The sequence below is a fragment of the Dreissena polymorpha genome, chromosome 12 (assembly GCF_020536995.1).
Source record: "Dreissena polymorpha isolate Duluth1 chromosome 12, UMN_Dpol_1.0, whole genome shotgun sequence".
Lineage (NCBI taxonomy): Eukaryota > Metazoa > Mollusca > Bivalvia > Myida > Dreissenidae > Dreissena > Dreissena polymorpha.
This window is the reverse complement of record NC_068366.1, coordinates 4,303,855-4,322,209: the sequence shown is the minus strand read 5'-3', so window position 1 is coordinate 4,322,209 and position 18,355 is coordinate 4,303,855. Positions and strand designations below refer to the sequence as shown.

The window sequence follows — 18,355 nt, the reverse complement described above, 5'->3', positions numbered from 1 at the left end:
CCAATGCAAGATATTGTAGATAATTGCGGATTACAAGGGCTACTGGGTGAAAGATCACGGTTACCTGATCACTCAGCAATTATAACGGAATTCCACACAGTGTATCCAAACAATGAGGGTCATCATTCGTCTGCTTGTCAGGAGGTCAGACGACAACGGTACAAAGTGAGAACCGTTCCAGATGATTTCATGGATAGCGATATCGCGAGATTGGCAATATATGTATCCCGGAAAAAGCAACGTTTTGGAAAAACCCACTAATCTTCTGGTACAAATAAACATGACCCATTTATAATCCTTTCAAAATCACAAACCATATCAACCGTTATAATTTAAAGTAAGCTATCATTGGTTGATTTAATGGACCAGCGTTGTTTGTACCGGGGTGATTAGTGGGTTTTTCTAAACTCGTGCTTTTCCGGGATAGATCTATTATTGACTGTGTCACAAGAATTGAAACTTGCCGAGAAATACAAAACGAGATGGATACCATATATAGCAACCTATGTGAAGCAATAACCGACGAAATGAACAGAACATTACCAAAATATGAATCGCGATCGACTAGTAAACGCTATAAAAACCAGGAAACCGTACTGGAATGACACTCTATCCGAAATTATTACGTCAACGGGAACGTGATTTTTTAAGATGCAGCGATAATCAGCGAGTCAAAACGACATTGAGACAAGAATACATACATGCACGGGACAATTTCGACAAATCTTTACATCAAGCAGAACGCGCGTAAAGAAAGGCAAAAGCGGATGAAATAGAATCTATATCAACAAGTAACCCAAATGAGGTTTTGGATAAGATTAACAAGCTTGGCCCCCGAAGTGATAAAACAATCCCCTGTGAAATTATCGATGATAATGGTAACGTTGTGCGTGACGAAGATGCAGTTCTTGGAAAATGGAAGCGAGACTTTGAAAGTTTATACAACGGCACGGACAATAGTGAATTTAATAGTGAACATTATAACCGAGCAAAAATTCACAAAACACTAATAGAAAACAACATAAATGACCCCTTGTACACGCCGGACGTCCTTAACGGTAATATCACGTTAAATGAGATAAACGACATAGTAATCAAAGCTAAATCCCGTTCCGCCTGCGGCTATGATGAAATACCATACTTTGTGCTGAAATGCCCCGCAATTATCGCTACGCTGAAAGAACTGTTTCAACTAATTTTCGACACTGGCATCATTCCCTCTGTTTGGAGAAAGTCAATTATTTGTCCTATCTTTAAGGACCCGTTATCTGATCCGCGGATTCCTTTGCACTACTGAGGAGTAAGTCTGCTATCCTGTGTGAGCAAACTTTATACCGGATTCATTAATAAACGATTGACACGGTATATGGACGAAAATGAAATCATTGAAGACGAGCAGAACGGGTTCCGGCGTAATCGTTCATGCGAAGACCACGTTTTTTCACTTAACGGCATCATACGTAATAATACGACGGTATTTACGGCTTTCAATGACTTGCGTAAATGCTTCGACTTCATCGGCATTGACATGCTTCGTTACAAACTGCTACTAAACGGCATTGATGGCAAAATATATACGTCAATTAAAAACATTTACCAACATTCGACGGCTAGTGTCCGCGTCAATAACAAGTTAACGGACTGGTTCACGTGCCAGACCGGAGTGAACCAGGGTGATACGTCGTCGCCGACGCTGTTTTCAATATTCGCCAATGACCTCATTAAAGAGGTGAATGACCTTGACATTGACCTTGAACTAGACGGGAAAAAGGTGTCATTATTATTATATGCCGATGATATTGTTTGTAAAGCAAAGACAGAAAATGACATACAACGCATCCTAGACACGTTACGTGACTGGTGTAGACGTTGGCGCGTGCTCATAAATACTGAAACATCGAAATGCATTCACTTCCGCAGAAGCCGTGCAGCATGTACCGACGTTTCATTTAAAATAGGTGAAAACATTTTACAACTGGTGGATAGCTACAAATATCTAGGCGTGACATTCCATTGCAGAGGTGACTTTTCAATAAATGCGGATATTCTAGGAAAAAGCGCCGGAAGAGCCCTTGGCAAGATAATAGTAAAACTACGAGACCTTAAAGAATTCGGGTTAAATACACTCCAAAAATTGTTTGAATCCTGCGTTGTGCCAATAATGGATTACTGTTCGGGCGTTTGGGGTTATAGGAAATACCAAGCAATTGACAACGTACAGCATCGTGCGATCAGATACTATCTGGGCGTACACAGATTTGCGCCCATACTCGCAATTACCGGTGATATTGGCTGAATCCCGACCAACTATAGAAGATGGTTAAACATGTTAAGAATGTGGAATAGACTCGTGCTACTCGATGACAATAGAATCACCAAACAAGTATTCAATATGGACTACATCCGTTGTCAAAATAACTGGTGTAGTGAAGTTAAAGATATTATGACAAAAATTGGATTAAATTATTAGTTCACTAGCCGTCAACTAATAAATATAGAAGAAGCCAAACAATCCATCACTGAACTTCATAAAACTGACTGGTGCTTACCAGTAACTCAGGTTTCCAAATTACGAACGTACATCCAATTTAAGACTGACTTTGAAAAGGAATCGTATCTGAATTTAAAGCGAAATGAGCGGTCTCTTCTCGCACAGCTCAGATGTGGTATGCTGCCACTTCCGCATAGAAACCGGGCGGTATGTTGGTGAGGCGCCAGAACAGAGACTCTGTAAACTATGTAACACTGCTTCAGTTGAAGATGAAATGCACTTTGTATTGAAGTGTCCCTTATACCAGGATAAAAGACTATGTTATCTTAGTGAAATTCTCACAAGTGATGAATTTATGAACATGAGAGACTGTGATAAATTTGTTAACCTTGTAAAATATCACCCCAGAAGATTAGCATAGTATTTAGTAGCCTCATATTTGAAACGTAGGAGCAATTTATTCCATATATAAAGCAATTATAATGTTTATCCATTAATATAAGCCATTTTTGTTGTGAATGATGTATTTATACAATCATTTTATAATAAATGTCGATGCCATACCATTTTAATTAAAGCATTGATAAGATACGTTGAACGTTACATGCATGTTGCTGTTACAGTTCATTCATGTTAAAGGGGCCTTTTCACAGATTTTGGCATTTTTTTTAACTTATTCATTAAATGCTTTATATTGATAAATGTAAACATTGGATCGTAAAAGCACCAGTAAAAAATCAAGAAAAAAATTAAAAAAGGAAAAGAACATTGCCCGGAGCAGGTTTCGAACCAGTGACCCCTGGAGTCCTGCCAGAGTCCTGAAGTAAAAACGCTTTAGCCGACTGAGCTATTCCGCCGAGTACACATTGTGACGTATTTTATACCTTATATAAGCAATCTTCGTAGTTCCACAACATTTAACGACAAAAACAGAACTCTCCAAATTATTCAATCGTTTCGCGTTGCAACGCTTTATAATTTTTAGGTTTTAAAAGCGTCAAAAGATGCATATAATGGCTATAATAGAGCATGGGTAATGTTCAGTATTACTGTTTCCTCACAAATATCATAGCTAAAACGAAAACTTATGAATCTGAAACAACTTTTTTCAATTTTGTCAATTTACCAAAGCGTGAAAAGATCTCTTTAAGTATATGTATAACACATTAGTATAGTATACATGTGGCGTTTTGTTACTGTTTTATGTTATGAATTCATCAGTCGCATACTTAAAAACCTTGATATTGTTTATTTTCTTGAAGTGTAAATCTTAATCATTCGGCTCGATTAAGAATACACTTTTATTTAAATATTACAATAAATATTAGATTGTTTTCATGTCGGGAGGTCACGGGGTCGATCCCCACTGTGGGAGCGTTCTTAAGATCTCCCCCGTAGACACCAAGGAAACGGACTCGTGCAATACTTTAATTTATAAGGAGTGGCACAAAGTTCGGTTGATGGAAAGTAAGCAGATCTCTAAGAGAAATTAAACTCTTCTTTTATTATGCCGTTAATTCACAATCACATTGGAGACTCTGACCCGATAGTTTTAACTCTTATCATACCATCCTCCCGACAAAACTTGTCAACTCTGCATATTTATTACATTGTCAATGCCTCCCACATTTGATGTAATCTATTATACTTGTCTCATCAGACGTTTGTTTAGTTTCGCCTAACCAGAGCATTATTTGTGTGCAGGAGTAGAATTATATTATGTTGTTTGAATATAAACAAACTTAATAAATAATATTTTATTCAGTGTAGTATCTATTTTATCAAAACACATCATTTATTTAAAAATATTGAGAAGGGGAAATCTACCGAAATTCATTTCTTTATGATCATCTACATACGAAGGCCATTATACTATGGAAATTTGAAAGACATTCCTTCGTATAGCCGTTAAAAAGAAGTTGAAAAGAAAACAAATGTTACGACTGTATAATTCATAGTAAAAAAAGGACAAGAGTTATATTTCTACCAAAACCTAGTTTCTTTACGATCATCCACAGCAACAATTCCTTCCCGTAGACAAAACTATTACTGAATGTATTCAGTAAAATTTCAGCCATAGGTTTTCGATATTGTAGGACTCTAAGACCTAAGTAAAACAAAAACATGAAATATTTTTCAGATTTGAATTCTGGTATTTTACACGTCTTAAACTTTAATTGTTATGTATGCAGATTCAGAGACTTGTAGAGAGTTAACAAGGTTTTTTAATTATTAAAACTAGAACACTTCTTGCAATGTAGATAATGCTGATTCCGCCAATGACACACAGGCCAGTCTGAAAAGAATTTCAACATAGAATGTGATTAGTTGCAATTATCCAACTCCCAGCAACTGACCCTTCGAGCTGTACGTAGGTTAGTTGCAATACTTAAACTCTAAGCTGTATAACTCAAAGGGTTGCTGAGAGTTGCAATGCGTCGTCTATTCCAAAGGTGCACATTTTGATCACCAATGCAAGGGCTAAGGAACCCTGAAACTGCGAAAAGTTATCAACGTTTACCTGTCTTTACCACAAACTCATGCAAATGGTACCATTAAAGCAAGAAATAATTGCTTTTAATTGACCTCGTTTATCGTTTGTACTATCTTTCCACCATATTGGTACACTGTCACATGTTGCCGACTTAAAGCGTCGTTATCGGTTTTTAAGGTCGCACTACACCAATTTTTTGCACATCTTGTTATGTGATGTAGCCTTAGTCGATAACGATGTCAAATATTTGACACAGAATACACTGTTTCAAATTTCAACATAAAATGTCAACGAGAATAGTGTGTTAAAACATTGTCGTATTTTTTAGGGTGCATGCAAAGGATAATGTCCGTAGGTTGCCATTATACAAATACAAATACATGTCACTTATATAGCGCAAAAATTATTGTAAAAATATTATATTGCGCTTCGCAAACACTGCACATTGGTCATTCGTGAAAAACATTGAACAAATGAGTTTTAAGTCTTGATCTAAAACAGTCCTCATTGTCAATGATTTTTAAGTGGCTTGCTAGAATGTTCCACCACATCGGGCTAACAACAGCTAAAATCTATCCGCCATCTTAGTTCGCCTCCTGGGAATAAAAAGATTACAGTCACTTTGTGATCAAAGACTATACCGACTACTTGCTGGGACAAACATTTCTTACAAGTAACCAGAGGCATAACAATGGACAACACGTAATACCATAACCAGGACTTTGTTCATGAGGGTAAATTTAACATGTTAATGAAGTTTATTCATTATTTATCTCAATCTGTCTCGAACGACGTCTGTTTAGTGAAGCGCACGGATTCGCTGCGCTGAATTGCACCTGTGTTTATGAAGGGGTACATATGGACTCCCAGAGCCGCCACATTAAAAATGATCAAAGGCTCTGGGAGTCCGTTTATATGGACTAGAAGTGTTCATGCAGTAAGCTTTTGTGCAAATTTACATTTTGATGGTTTTAATATAAGAAAATGAAGGGTAGCAACAGATCATTTTGTCATTGTTGTCTTTATTAACAAAGGATATTTATTTTCTCACTCTGACAAGCAATGCCCGAGGTGCTGGGGTAAAGAACAGTAGTTGGTAGTTATCGGAATTTTAACCTGGCTTAATGTAAAAGCTGGCATCTGATTACCGAAACCCCTAATGATTCTTATATTAATGTCTGCATTACTTCAGAGCTTAAACAAACACAAAAAGATATTCAGAAATTAAGGCGAAAATGGTGCTCTTAAACACTCATAGCAACAATTGATTTTTGCCATTCATATCAAATGTATTTCTTGTTTTCTAATATAGCTAGTATCTAGAATATTCCTTATCAAAATTTTCATTTCATAGTACATCATGATCATGGTCAACGTCAGCACCATCACAATCATCATTTTTTTATTGACATTTTCCATATCATGTTCATATTATTTCCTCCAAAACATAAGAAATACGTCAACAATGGTAACTTTTGAAATACTCGTGCAAGTGGATCACGAACCAGGGTTAGATAACTATAATGTTAGTAAAACATGCATGTGGTTAAACGGTTTGTGTAACTTCCCTTTGACAGTGAAATGTATTTACATTTATATTTTAACCCTCAGATTAAAATAAATAAATATAGTCTAGATTTTATGCGATTATTTTTTTTACTCTACGAAACAATCACGGCTAAGGGTAAGAAGTGATTGTACTAAACAATGCGAATTATACATTAGATATAATTGTGATAATGCAATCGATTCGTAAATGCATATGCACACATTCAGACCATGTCGTTTTGTTTAAAAACCTTTTCCCGTGCTCTGCTAGATTCACGAAAATCCTTATGTTTAACGAATTTTTTTTTATTTTGCGAACTTAATTCTGTATTTTCATTTTCGTAGTAACGCCATGGCCAATGCAAATAAAAGTATTTTCTGCTTTCTACTAGCGAATCGCCAGAAACAGAACATTTGCGATAGTATGTTTTTAACAATATACAAGAGACTTACTATCAGCCCCTGTAAATTTTTGCAATATAGCTTGTTTTACCCACTTTTTGTTCGGTCTAAGCACAATCGGACACCGGTATAGTTGTATTATGAAAATCATAATGCCAACATTGGTTTAGATAACCATATAATAATAATATAATGGTAACTAACATATACAGCTAGATCTCGTTTGGTTTTCAAATGTGTCGTTATAAGTTATTATTCAAAAGAACACTGATATTTAAATTTGTATATCACACAAATATATACAATGTCATTTATGTTCAATCGCACAAGCTCAATAAAATTCATGATTAGCAGTCAGTCCAAGTTATATTGGCAATATATTTGTTTGCGGCGTTCAGCAAAGTTGACCTTGCTTTTTTTTATCAAGTTAAGAACTAACATTTGAAATCGACATGAGTTCATACTTGAGAAATATAACTATTTTCATTTTACCAAGATGCAAAGTTGCAACTTTGAATATATTAGTTATTTCCCCATTATTTGAGGCATTTTTCGCTTTGTTCACATGTTCTGTGAGCATTACAACTCGAATCGGATTGAAGACATTTCGATTAGCAGTCATTCAAATGCAACGCGAACTAATGAATACATAATGCCATTATGACGTAGGGGAATTATGAAGTGTTGGATTTGCGATGCATTTGAATGCTTTCAATCCTATTCGAGAGAGGCATTTATTTGAAATAGCTGACATCATAACGAGTGTTTCGATAAACAAGTCATTACATATGAACATATATAGTATATCTAGAGAGAAAGTTTTTAGTTTATCTTTGCTGTGATCTCATGTACACAAGATTGTAAGCAGTGTCAACTCGAAGAGTACTCATTGGCAAGACATTACAAAGCTATGCTATGACGATTCTTACTATTGTATATAATATAATTTAGCCAGGTAGAATGTACATTTATAAAATTCGTATAACCATAGCATTATTATCAGTATGAAACATCGATTCATAAGGGGAACAAATAATTAATCATTTAACTGTTCCAGAACATCTGGAAATAATATGTGTTCATAATAAATTGTGTTTTATCGTAGAAAATACGATAGGTATAACATAACTGCAAAGCGACTTCATAGTTTTATCTAATTAACCAGTGGTAATATATAAATACACTACTGCTCCGTTTTTCCGAGGTTGGTTGTCTAAGACTTTAAAATAAATTGATTGATTATTGCCGCCATTTGCATTGATCATCATTTACTGCCATATACACCATACATCCTCATCTCAATCCTTGATAGAACAGTTTCTGGTCAATTAATAACGGAATACCCTGGTTACACATTACAATCCAGGCTGCATCTAAGCATACAAGCAAGTTGATGGATGCTATGTAATATTTGATCACTGACGTACGCGAGCACAGTTTACAGTTTATTTGATAATACAGTTTACAAAAAGCCCATGATTAAACATGAAATGTCAATACAATATACATAAAACAAAGTCACAGGTCATTCAAATTTGATCATAAAAAATAAATCGTTTCATTGTTAAAATAATAATATTGGGTATTTTAGAGAAGACATTATACAGCGAGATGTTGTGCATAAATATTTACACTAAATCATGCCAGAATCGTACTATGTTTTATAAGTATGTCTTATTTCCCATGCTTTATCAATATACATAGATATTTTTTGTACAATATTACTATTTTGAGCGGTCTAAAAATCTATAAACTTTTAACATATTTGGTCTTAAGTAATAACATGGTTTTAAATAATTTTCCTTACATCTGTATATAATGAACAATCCATAACAAATTGGTAGTCATTTCTAAAACATGGCACTACCATAAGCAAGTATATCACCCTCAATATATATGTAAATTGGTTTAATGTCAATGTCACCCTCAAAGTTTAAAAGTTAAAAATTAAAAACTACCTGTGTTATTTTTCTTGCGAAATTTCCAAATAAAATGTACAAATATTCATACAGAGTGTAATGTGCAAATATCGTGCCCTTATATCAGAGATCGATCTAGTTCTTGCAGTCGTATGATTAGTTTTATTTGTTAGGATTTACTTCGAGGAGTAGATATACTGCTCTGGGAATATACTCATATTTTACAAGGTCTGATACTACATAAAATAATGTATTGGTTGTATTGCATTTTACTTAAAATATTACAGTAAAACAATGCACACCATTTTATGGTGATTGTCACTTGATCAATCCGTGGTTCATTTTTATTTTATTGTCCATGTCCCTATGTATAGCAGAACGCATCAGACCCATTAAATATTCACTGATTTAACTGACCCGGTAAATGTACACAATCTACGGAGGCCTATTTACAGATACTTGCGTGTTTTGGTTAGCTATTTTGTGTTATGAGAAAGGTCTCATGACTAAGTGAACATGTCGTTCTTTTAATGCGATAAAATGCAAAAATTGCGGCATCATAGCATACCAATGACGGACAATAACGAAAATGACAATGCTCTTTAAGTTAGCGTAAGTAATTTATTACCTTTATTTTACTTGATAAATAATAAGCATGGGTGTCACATAATGTGTTATTATTTCTTCTTTATGTGCAAACGCAAACCTCTAAAGTGTGCACATATAAAACGTAAGTATGCAATACGATGTTTGATTATCTACTCAAGATGGCAAATGTATCGTTGCCACACAAAATCCTACAATATTGAAACGGCATGATCAGCCACGAAGCCCGTACACATGGTCTTATCTATGATGTTGGACCGTGGACATGGTCTGATCTATGATGTTGGCCCGTGAACATGGTCTAATCTATGATGTTGGCCCGTGAACATGGTCTGATCTATGATGTTGGCCCGTGAACATGGTCTGATCTATGATGTTGGCCCGTGAACATGGTCTTATCTATGATATTGGCCCGTGAACATAGTATGATCTATGATGTTGGGACATGGTCTGATCTATGCTGTTGGAACATGATCTGATCTATGCTGTTGGAACATGGTCTGATCTATGCAGTTGGAACATGGTCTGATCTATGCTGTTGGAACATGGTCTGATCTATGCTGTTGGAACATGGTCTGATCTATGATGTTGAACAATTGGATAATCTGACGCAGACATGTAGTTTCCTTGCATATTTTCAGATATGTTTGACAAATGTTATCACATTGTATTGTTTATGGTTGTGCATCTGGATTCATCAGATTAACCCTGTTAAAGGAGTGACAACATATAATATATATAAAACACTATACCTATAGAAGCAAGAACATACTGTTGAATGATGATTTACGAATCCTTTATAGTTCTCTTGTTGTGTGTGAAAGATGATAACATCACAATAGTGTTTTGCCAGCTGACGATAGTACTTAACAATAACAAATTACGACGTCGAAACGGGTACACATCATACCATATTGTTATCAACTACATCTAAAATGAACGCAAAAAACCTGTCAGTAGATTGGTTATCGTTTATATGGAAAGGTTTAAAACTAAAAACATATATTAAGCATCCCGATATAAAAAGATACACATTACGACCCTGATGAAATTACTATCAGAAGGTTAACCGGCTGAAAAGAAGCATAAACAGAGCTAAGGGAAACAAATATGTTGAAGGATACGACAAATTGAAACATTTTGGCCTGTGTGTACGATGCTATTGGCGGCTTGAGCATCATAAGTTGGTTAGAAATTAAACAAATTTACATCATGTGCATGTCGAATGATATTGTTTCACCTTTTTGTTAAAGCCTCACTTTACAAAAAGGTTAATTGGACAGAACAGCTAACAGCATAAACTGCATTTCATAGCATGTAAATAGATGCTAATGAAATACACGATTTGAAGTATTTTTTGGTCATACATTTGAAAAGAAAGTCGATGGAACCGATGTTGAGGTTCGCTGCAAAAGTACTGCTTACGCATGGCTATACGCTCCCAGGAATTTTAAGATTTGGCAAATTTCTCAACTTTTTAAAAGTTACTGATCTTTACTTTCCCATCACAGATGAATGATAAAAGAACCACTTGAGAGGAGGAAAATGCCCTACCTTCCTTACAAGATTCAACCAAACTCTTCATTTATATATAGATCAAGTAAAGTCTATAACTATTTGTATATTTTTTTTTACATTGAAAGGGAAGAAATCAGCTGCAAGGATGAAATATCACATCTCTGCATTACTGGCTCTCTAGAGTTATACACGGAACAATTGGAACTCATTATACGGAAACTATCGAATAATTAGTCTCATTGCGTCACATTAAATTGCATTCATTATTCTCCACCTCTGTCCACCTTTGTCATATTGTGTTATTAATGACTGGAGATGTACAATAATGTATAGAAGATGTTAACATGTTCATAAAAAATGTATGATATCAAGCACTTTGAAAAAGCAGTAATATTCTAGATTGAAGTTCATCTCAACCAATGATAATTGTTCTGTTCGATGCAATGGAAATTGGATTTCAAACATGTTGGAAAACCTTGTTCAATATCGATCGATGGTATGTCACGCACAAGACCCCTGTTTGTCGTACTAAGGCCAAGATCACCCTCATGGTCATGTTGTGCCTTTCCAGGCAGCATCTAATCATATATACAAGTTGATGGATGCTATGTAATATTGTGCATTTGATCACTACCATAAGCGAGTACAGTTTACAGTTTATTTGATAATACAGTTGACAATAAGCCCATGAGTTTACATGAAATGTCAATACAATGTTCATAAAACAAAGTCACAGGTCATTCAAATTAAAAAAAAAACAAAAAACCGTTACATCGTCAAAAAAAAAGTAGTGGGTATTTTAGAGAAGACAATATACAGCGAGAGGCGTTGCATAAATATATACTAAAATCATACCCTAATCGTAATATGTATTATAAGTATTTCTTATTGACCATGCCTTATAAATAAACATAGCTAAATTCTTCACAATATCACTATTTTAAGCGGTCAGTAAATCTATACACTTTAACATATTTGGTCTTACGTAATAACATAGTTTTAAATTAGCTTTTTTTGCATCAGTATATAATGTACAATCCATAATAAAGTGGTATTCATCTTCTAAAAAATTGCACTACTATAAGCAAGTATATAACCCTCAATTTACATGTCAATTGGTTAGAGGTCAATGTCAAACTCAAAGTTAGAGCTAAAAAAGACACATTTATCTGTGTATTTTTTCACGCTAAATATTAAAATAAAATGTACAAAATAGATACACAGAGTGAAATGTGCAAATATCGTACCCTTATATCAGAGATCGATCTGGTTCTTGCAGTCGTATGTTAGTTTTGTTTGTTCGGATTTACTTCGAGGAGTAGATATACTGCCTTTGGGCAACTAATCCTCGTGTTTTACAAGGTTTGATAACACTTAAAATAATATATTGGTTGTATTGCATTTTACTTAAAATATCACACTAGAACACTGCACAACATTGAATTCATCAAGGCAAGACGACGGGCGATAACGTGTTATCTCGCGGCCTTGTGTTATCTGGCGTTATCACGCGGGACAGCGTGTTCGACCGCTTGATTATCCTCAATTCATTGTTTAAATGAACACAGGCCACTCTCAAGCATAGTGAATTATTATCTTAATTACTCTTTTTTTTCACGCATGTATTGATGTATTATAATATGGATCAAGTTGAGCTTAAAATATGCTTAAGTGAATACAATATTTTTTCTGTTCTGTTCATTACAATAATAATGATTTTTATGAATGAAGGCGGTAAAAATGAAAACAAAGAAACTGGACAAAAGTGTCGATATTAAAAACAGCTTTAAACAATAAAACATGATATACGATTAATACATGATATACGTCACTTAAATATTTCGTGTCGTGCTAAAAATACTTAATATAAACTCGATAATGATTACCAAGTGGCATTGTTTATTTAAAAAAAAACGGTTTTCCCGCCAACACAATTATAATAAATTTAACACATATTTCAGAATAAAACAATATACACACGATATTGTAAATCGTTTGTTAGAAACAATATTGTTAGAAACAATATGAATATGAGTGTCTAAATGTATATGATATAAAAAAACAAATAACAAAACACCATAATTCAACTTATTTTTATTACCATGCTTCAAGTCTCCTAACTGTAGAGAACGTTGATCAATGAAATCTCATTCAATGTTGTCATAGACCCTTCTATCCCAAAATATAGGTTTCTGTCCCTCATGAATATCCGAAAACCTCTGTCATACAGTTGTCTAAGGGCAGATAACTGCGAGTTTCCTGGAATGTTACCATGCATGAAGTGTGCCTCAACAGCAAACTGTCTGACGTCATCGAGGTCTCCTGCGGGAATCATTTGCAGCATGGAATTCCATTCAAACGTCTCTATGTCCATTTTTAGGATGTCAATTGTTTTCTATGCAAAACAAAAATCATGTGTTAACTTACTAATAATTAAATAAAGAACAATCATTAAGTTGATTCTCATTAAATAGTAAAGATATTATTAGAAAATACTGTTTTTTTTTATTACTGGCAATTATTTTATATTGAATCCTTTAAATAAGAATATCGTACTCTCGACTTAAAATCTCGTTTTCTCAAATCGCTTTTTCTTAGGAAGAAAATAGTTGACGAACAGTGGACGTCGTCTCTGTGTCACAGTAAATTTCAGATAAAACGTATACGAATAATATTAAATGAATAAATCTTTTGCTATTGGAGATGTATAATTTTGTCAAGTTTATTTGTTTTTATTTTAACTTCAGACAACTAAATTCTAAAATACAAATTAACATATAATAACCATTTAGTTTCTAAAGAGTTATTGTAAACAGACGATATCTCGTTAATGCGCATTATGTGATTTAAGTTGCTGCTGTTTATCTTGTTTGTATGTTTTTGTTGACATTTTCCGTAGTGCATACACAACCAACACAATGATTAACTTCAGTATACATGTATGTTAGTTTACACTTTGCCGATAAGATGTTGTTTACATTCGAGTGTCCGAGATCATTTCTAATGGTTCTCAGAGTTTTCATCTTCCAGCCTTGCTTGTCGACCGTATTCTCTCCAGAAAGTCCCCAATTGTAAAACCAGACATGGTCTGAAATGCGTTTCGACTCCATCTTCATGCTGCCAACAAAACATGAGATACTGAATGTGTTGTTTCCATTAAACAAAGTGATTGTATTTAAATAACGGTTTATTATGCTACAGTTATAACCGTTTTTAAATTTGATGTTTTAAACGAGCTTATTAATGTTCATAATTATAATTTACAAAGCTCCTAAATAAAAACTAAAATTAAATAGTACTCAAATGAAACTTCCAGATTTTTCAAATGGTTTAAGTAATATATCCATGTCATACAGCAATTAAGAGATCATTGTGAATACAATAATCTGTGAACAAGTCACGTTAAGTTACGCGTAATTGACAACTATTCAGTGATACGGGTCAGTTAATAAAATTATTGCGAGGGGATAACTCGAGTCAAATATATATATTTACAATGTTGTATCATCACGCACTCGCTCAGTTAAAAGCCATGTAATTGCAAATATTTTGTTAAATGAATATCATTCTTTATTAATATACTATAATGTAACCAATAGTTGTATTTTAATGTTTGATTAGTTTGGAGAATTCGTTACATAATGCAAGCCGTGTAAGGTGCATGTTTATCTCCTTTACAGTATATATACATATATATACAATGTTGCGTTGAGTATTCAGTGCCTTATCCCTAAACAAATACTCATTCTTACCTCGGATCAAAGCAGAACACATCGCATCCAAACATTTTTACTGCTTCGTGGTCAAACGAGAAGTCATTGTTTATGCTGAAATAGAATTGACATTTATTGAGAATATGAATTGCATCATACTATTATGTTGAACTCCTTTTCATGCAAATATTCTGATATATGTTTGTTTAATATCAGATCGAATGAATATATATAATGTGTCATAATGAACGTCCTGATTTGCGCTCGCCTATTTAAGAATTTCGTGTGTTTATACTTTGATATCATTATAAGTTGTTTTCGTTTTCTTGAAGATTAAATTGTACATTTGTTTATGCATATACCATACGCAAATGCTGCACTAATTAGAATGAGTGTTTATGCTAATGTACACACTGCCAAACGAGTATAATATGCACACATCTGAATGTATACACACTATACAATCTTCCAGAGTATTAATGTACATCCATCCGTGAAGGAACATTATAATTGTTCATCCGCTTGAATTACGATACTCTATGAGTCGACACCACACATGATTATTAAATTTACACCCTTCTGTGCTATAACCTTATTAGCGTATGTTTGTAAAATTAAAATAATGTGCACCCACCCGAACGAGTATATGATGCATGGAGCTCTCGGCCTGTAGCGTTCGTCAGCACATATCTCTTTTTCCCCGTCCTTCAGCTTCCCCACCCGGACCACGTCCTTGCACAGCGTCTGAAGGCGGTTTATATACCTACAAAACGAGAACATTCAATGGAGGGCAATACAAGAAGTAGCGGACAAGAGAGCAAAATATGCCTCATCTCCTGGAGACCTTACAGGTTCCTCGGAGTACTTACACCGGTCTTAACGTTTCTTATGACTATCTACTACAACCTTGTATGCACGTGTCTACGCCGTCGTTGGCTGTCTGTTAGCTGTACTTACAACGGTCTTAACGTTTCTTATGACTATCTACTACAACCTTGTATGCACGTTTCTACGCCGTCGGTGGCTGTCTGTTAGCTGTACTTACAACGGTCTTAACGTTTCTTATCACTATCTACTACAACCTTGTATGCACGTTTCTACGCCGTCGTTGGCTGTCTGTTTGCTGTACTTACATCGGCCTTAACGTTTCTTATGACTATCTACTACAACCTTGTATGCACGTTTCTACGCCGTAGTTGGCTGTCTGTTTGCTTTCCTCCTTAAATCGAAGTGATAATGACTTTATGCGTTCACAATCCTTAAAGTGATAATGACTTTATGCGTTCACAATCCTTAAAGTGATAATGACTTTATGCGTTCATAATCCTTAAAGTGATAATGACTTTATGCGTTCACAATCCTTAAAGTGATAATGACTTTATGCGTTCACAATCCTTAAAGTGATAATGACTTTATGCGTTCACAATCCTTAAAGTGGTAATGACTTTATGCGTTCACAATCCTTAAAGTGATAATGACTTTATGCGTTCACAATCCTTAAAGTGGAAATGCATGAATGCAGGGGCTAAATACGATTTTAATCAAGCAACGAACCATCGTATAACTTTTACAATGCTACTTGTTTCCGAAAAGAAACATCAGGGAAGGGGTAAGCTTAATACGGACAATATAATAAGAACAATACACAATTTTAAATGTTATACTAATTATATATAGTGTTTGGGAAACAATTTCAACAGAAGCAGTGTTCATTTTTCTTGCACCTGTTCTGACTTTTTTCCAGAACATACAAACTAACTCAACCCAGATCGACAGGATTGTAATAGACATAAGTAATTATTGTAACTAATCAACTTGAAAATAACGAGCATACTTCCAATATATCTGCTTCCATTGCGTATTAGACATGTTCTTCAGCTCGACGTCACTCGGGATCATGTAGTCACGTGATTCCTCTGCTTTGGGTAATGCATTCTGTTTATCTTTCTGCATCTAAAATCATCACAGTTTAAAAGCATTCCTTAACTTATCGACAATGGAAGCCAACAGTCGTATCTGATGTTTGAGGAACTTAATCAGTTAAATCGACATACTGACAGCCCCAATAATTTGTTGGAATGAAAAAACTACAACACAATAAATAGCGTGGATAATATTGAAAACATTTACCAATTACGTGTACCATTATTCATGTTTGATCTGTTTATTGCTTGGTTTTATACAACTTTTTTTGTTAATGTTTTATTAGTACATTCATTTTATTCTAGATATTTATTCATCAGCGATTAATATGTTTGTTTATATTTCATAAGACTATGAATAGTAGTTTTCCATATAATCATAGATATAAAGTGTTTACAATTGTTATCGAAATGTTCAAAAAGACTAAAAAGTTAGTTCGGGAGAATTTAAAAACTTAATAATAATTCTCTGGATTATTATTAATAGTTATTATGCTTTCCGCCAGTTTATAGGGTTATATCTGACCTGAGGTTCACTCTTTCAAACCATGACATATAAACGTTTAACGTCTTTATAATTTAAACTGTTTCACTGTAAAATGATGCCTTTTTATGTCATGACGAAATCATAACAGCGAAGATTTTTAGCATAACTCTTTCGTTTTATCTTATGTAAACACACGGGGAAACAATGAAATAGAAAGAAAATGTGTTAGTATCGATAGATAATCGATGTTTATGCAATCGTTATCATAGAAAACAAGATTTTAACTCGTTTCTGAGCAACTCATCCAAACTTGAATTTTTCTGATCACTCATGAATTTAAAATCGATAATTTAACGAAACCAAAAACAATATATACATTTACTAGAATCATCATCGTATGAGAAAAATCGGTGTTTAGATCGAATATGTTCATAAGATACAAAGAGATTGAATAAGGAAATGGGCTTAAATAGATGTATGAATAAATCACTCTTTATTCTGTTATGTTGTAATTTACCCAAAATATTTCAACGGGCGAGAGCGTCTGTTTATCGAGACCATAAATGTAAGCTGCACCGAAAAACACCAGGACTGCCAAGCCGACAAGTAGAAGATGTGCCTGCTTCATGTTGCCTGGTGATAACTACTCAGATAGCGCCTGAAGGAAAATGTAACTGGCACCTGAAATGAACATGTAAATGCATATTATAGTATGTTACTCTATGACCTATATGTTCCTAAAACTCAAGATTCAATTCTTCCCCTAGCATTCCAAAACTATACAAAACTACACTTGGTACTGACCGGTTCTGATTAATGGTAGCTGATAACCGGCGTGTAGGTCGCCAACATAACACCACCCTAGTATTACAACATATCCAGCCGTTACCAGGGTGCAGGATCACGTGACTTTATGGGGTTCCCTCTTTTAACCTTAATTGATGTATACAAGACGGTACGCGGTGTTTTATTTCAAATAACTTTAAAAAAACATTTTCTAAAGAATTTCAACTTGTGCATAATAGACAGATTTTTATGATGCTTATGGCAATGCGAAGTACATCGGAAAACTTGATTTAATAAGCCTGTGTTCTTGTTAAAAAATTCGGTATCTACTGCATTCATTGTTAATGGTTATTTTTCACACAACGTGAAATTGTGTCACCGATTTCAGACGTATTCAAGGACTGATTCTTATACCTTCAGATATCGGCAAAAACTGCAAGATATTTGTAAATGTATTTCAATAATATTT

The 18,355-nt window shown here is 34.3% G+C and overlaps 1 protein-coding gene across 1 annotated transcript in view; it reads right to left on the bottom strand.

Moving 5' to 3' along the window:
• Window positions 1-18,355, bottom strand: part of LOC127853843 (probable methyltransferase-like protein 24) — a 50,121-nt gene that overhangs the window by 25,690 nt on the left and 6,076 nt on the right. The window contains exons 2-7 of the mRNA XM_052388638.1: window positions 17,618-17,781; window positions 16,526-16,644; window positions 15,326-15,454; window positions 14,731-14,805; window positions 13,957-14,095; window positions 13,080-13,373 (exon numbers count right to left, since the gene is read on the bottom strand). Coding sequence (XP_052244598.1) covers window positions 13,095-13,373; window positions 13,957-14,095; window positions 14,731-14,805; window positions 15,326-15,454; window positions 16,526-16,644; window positions 17,618-17,728 — 852 coding nt within the window. The 5' untranslated portion in view covers window positions 17,729-17,781 and the 3' untranslated portion in view covers window positions 13,080-13,094. The remainder of the gene's footprint in view (window positions 1-13,079; window positions 13,374-13,956; window positions 14,096-14,730; window positions 14,806-15,325; window positions 15,455-16,525; window positions 16,645-17,617; window positions 17,782-18,355) is intronic.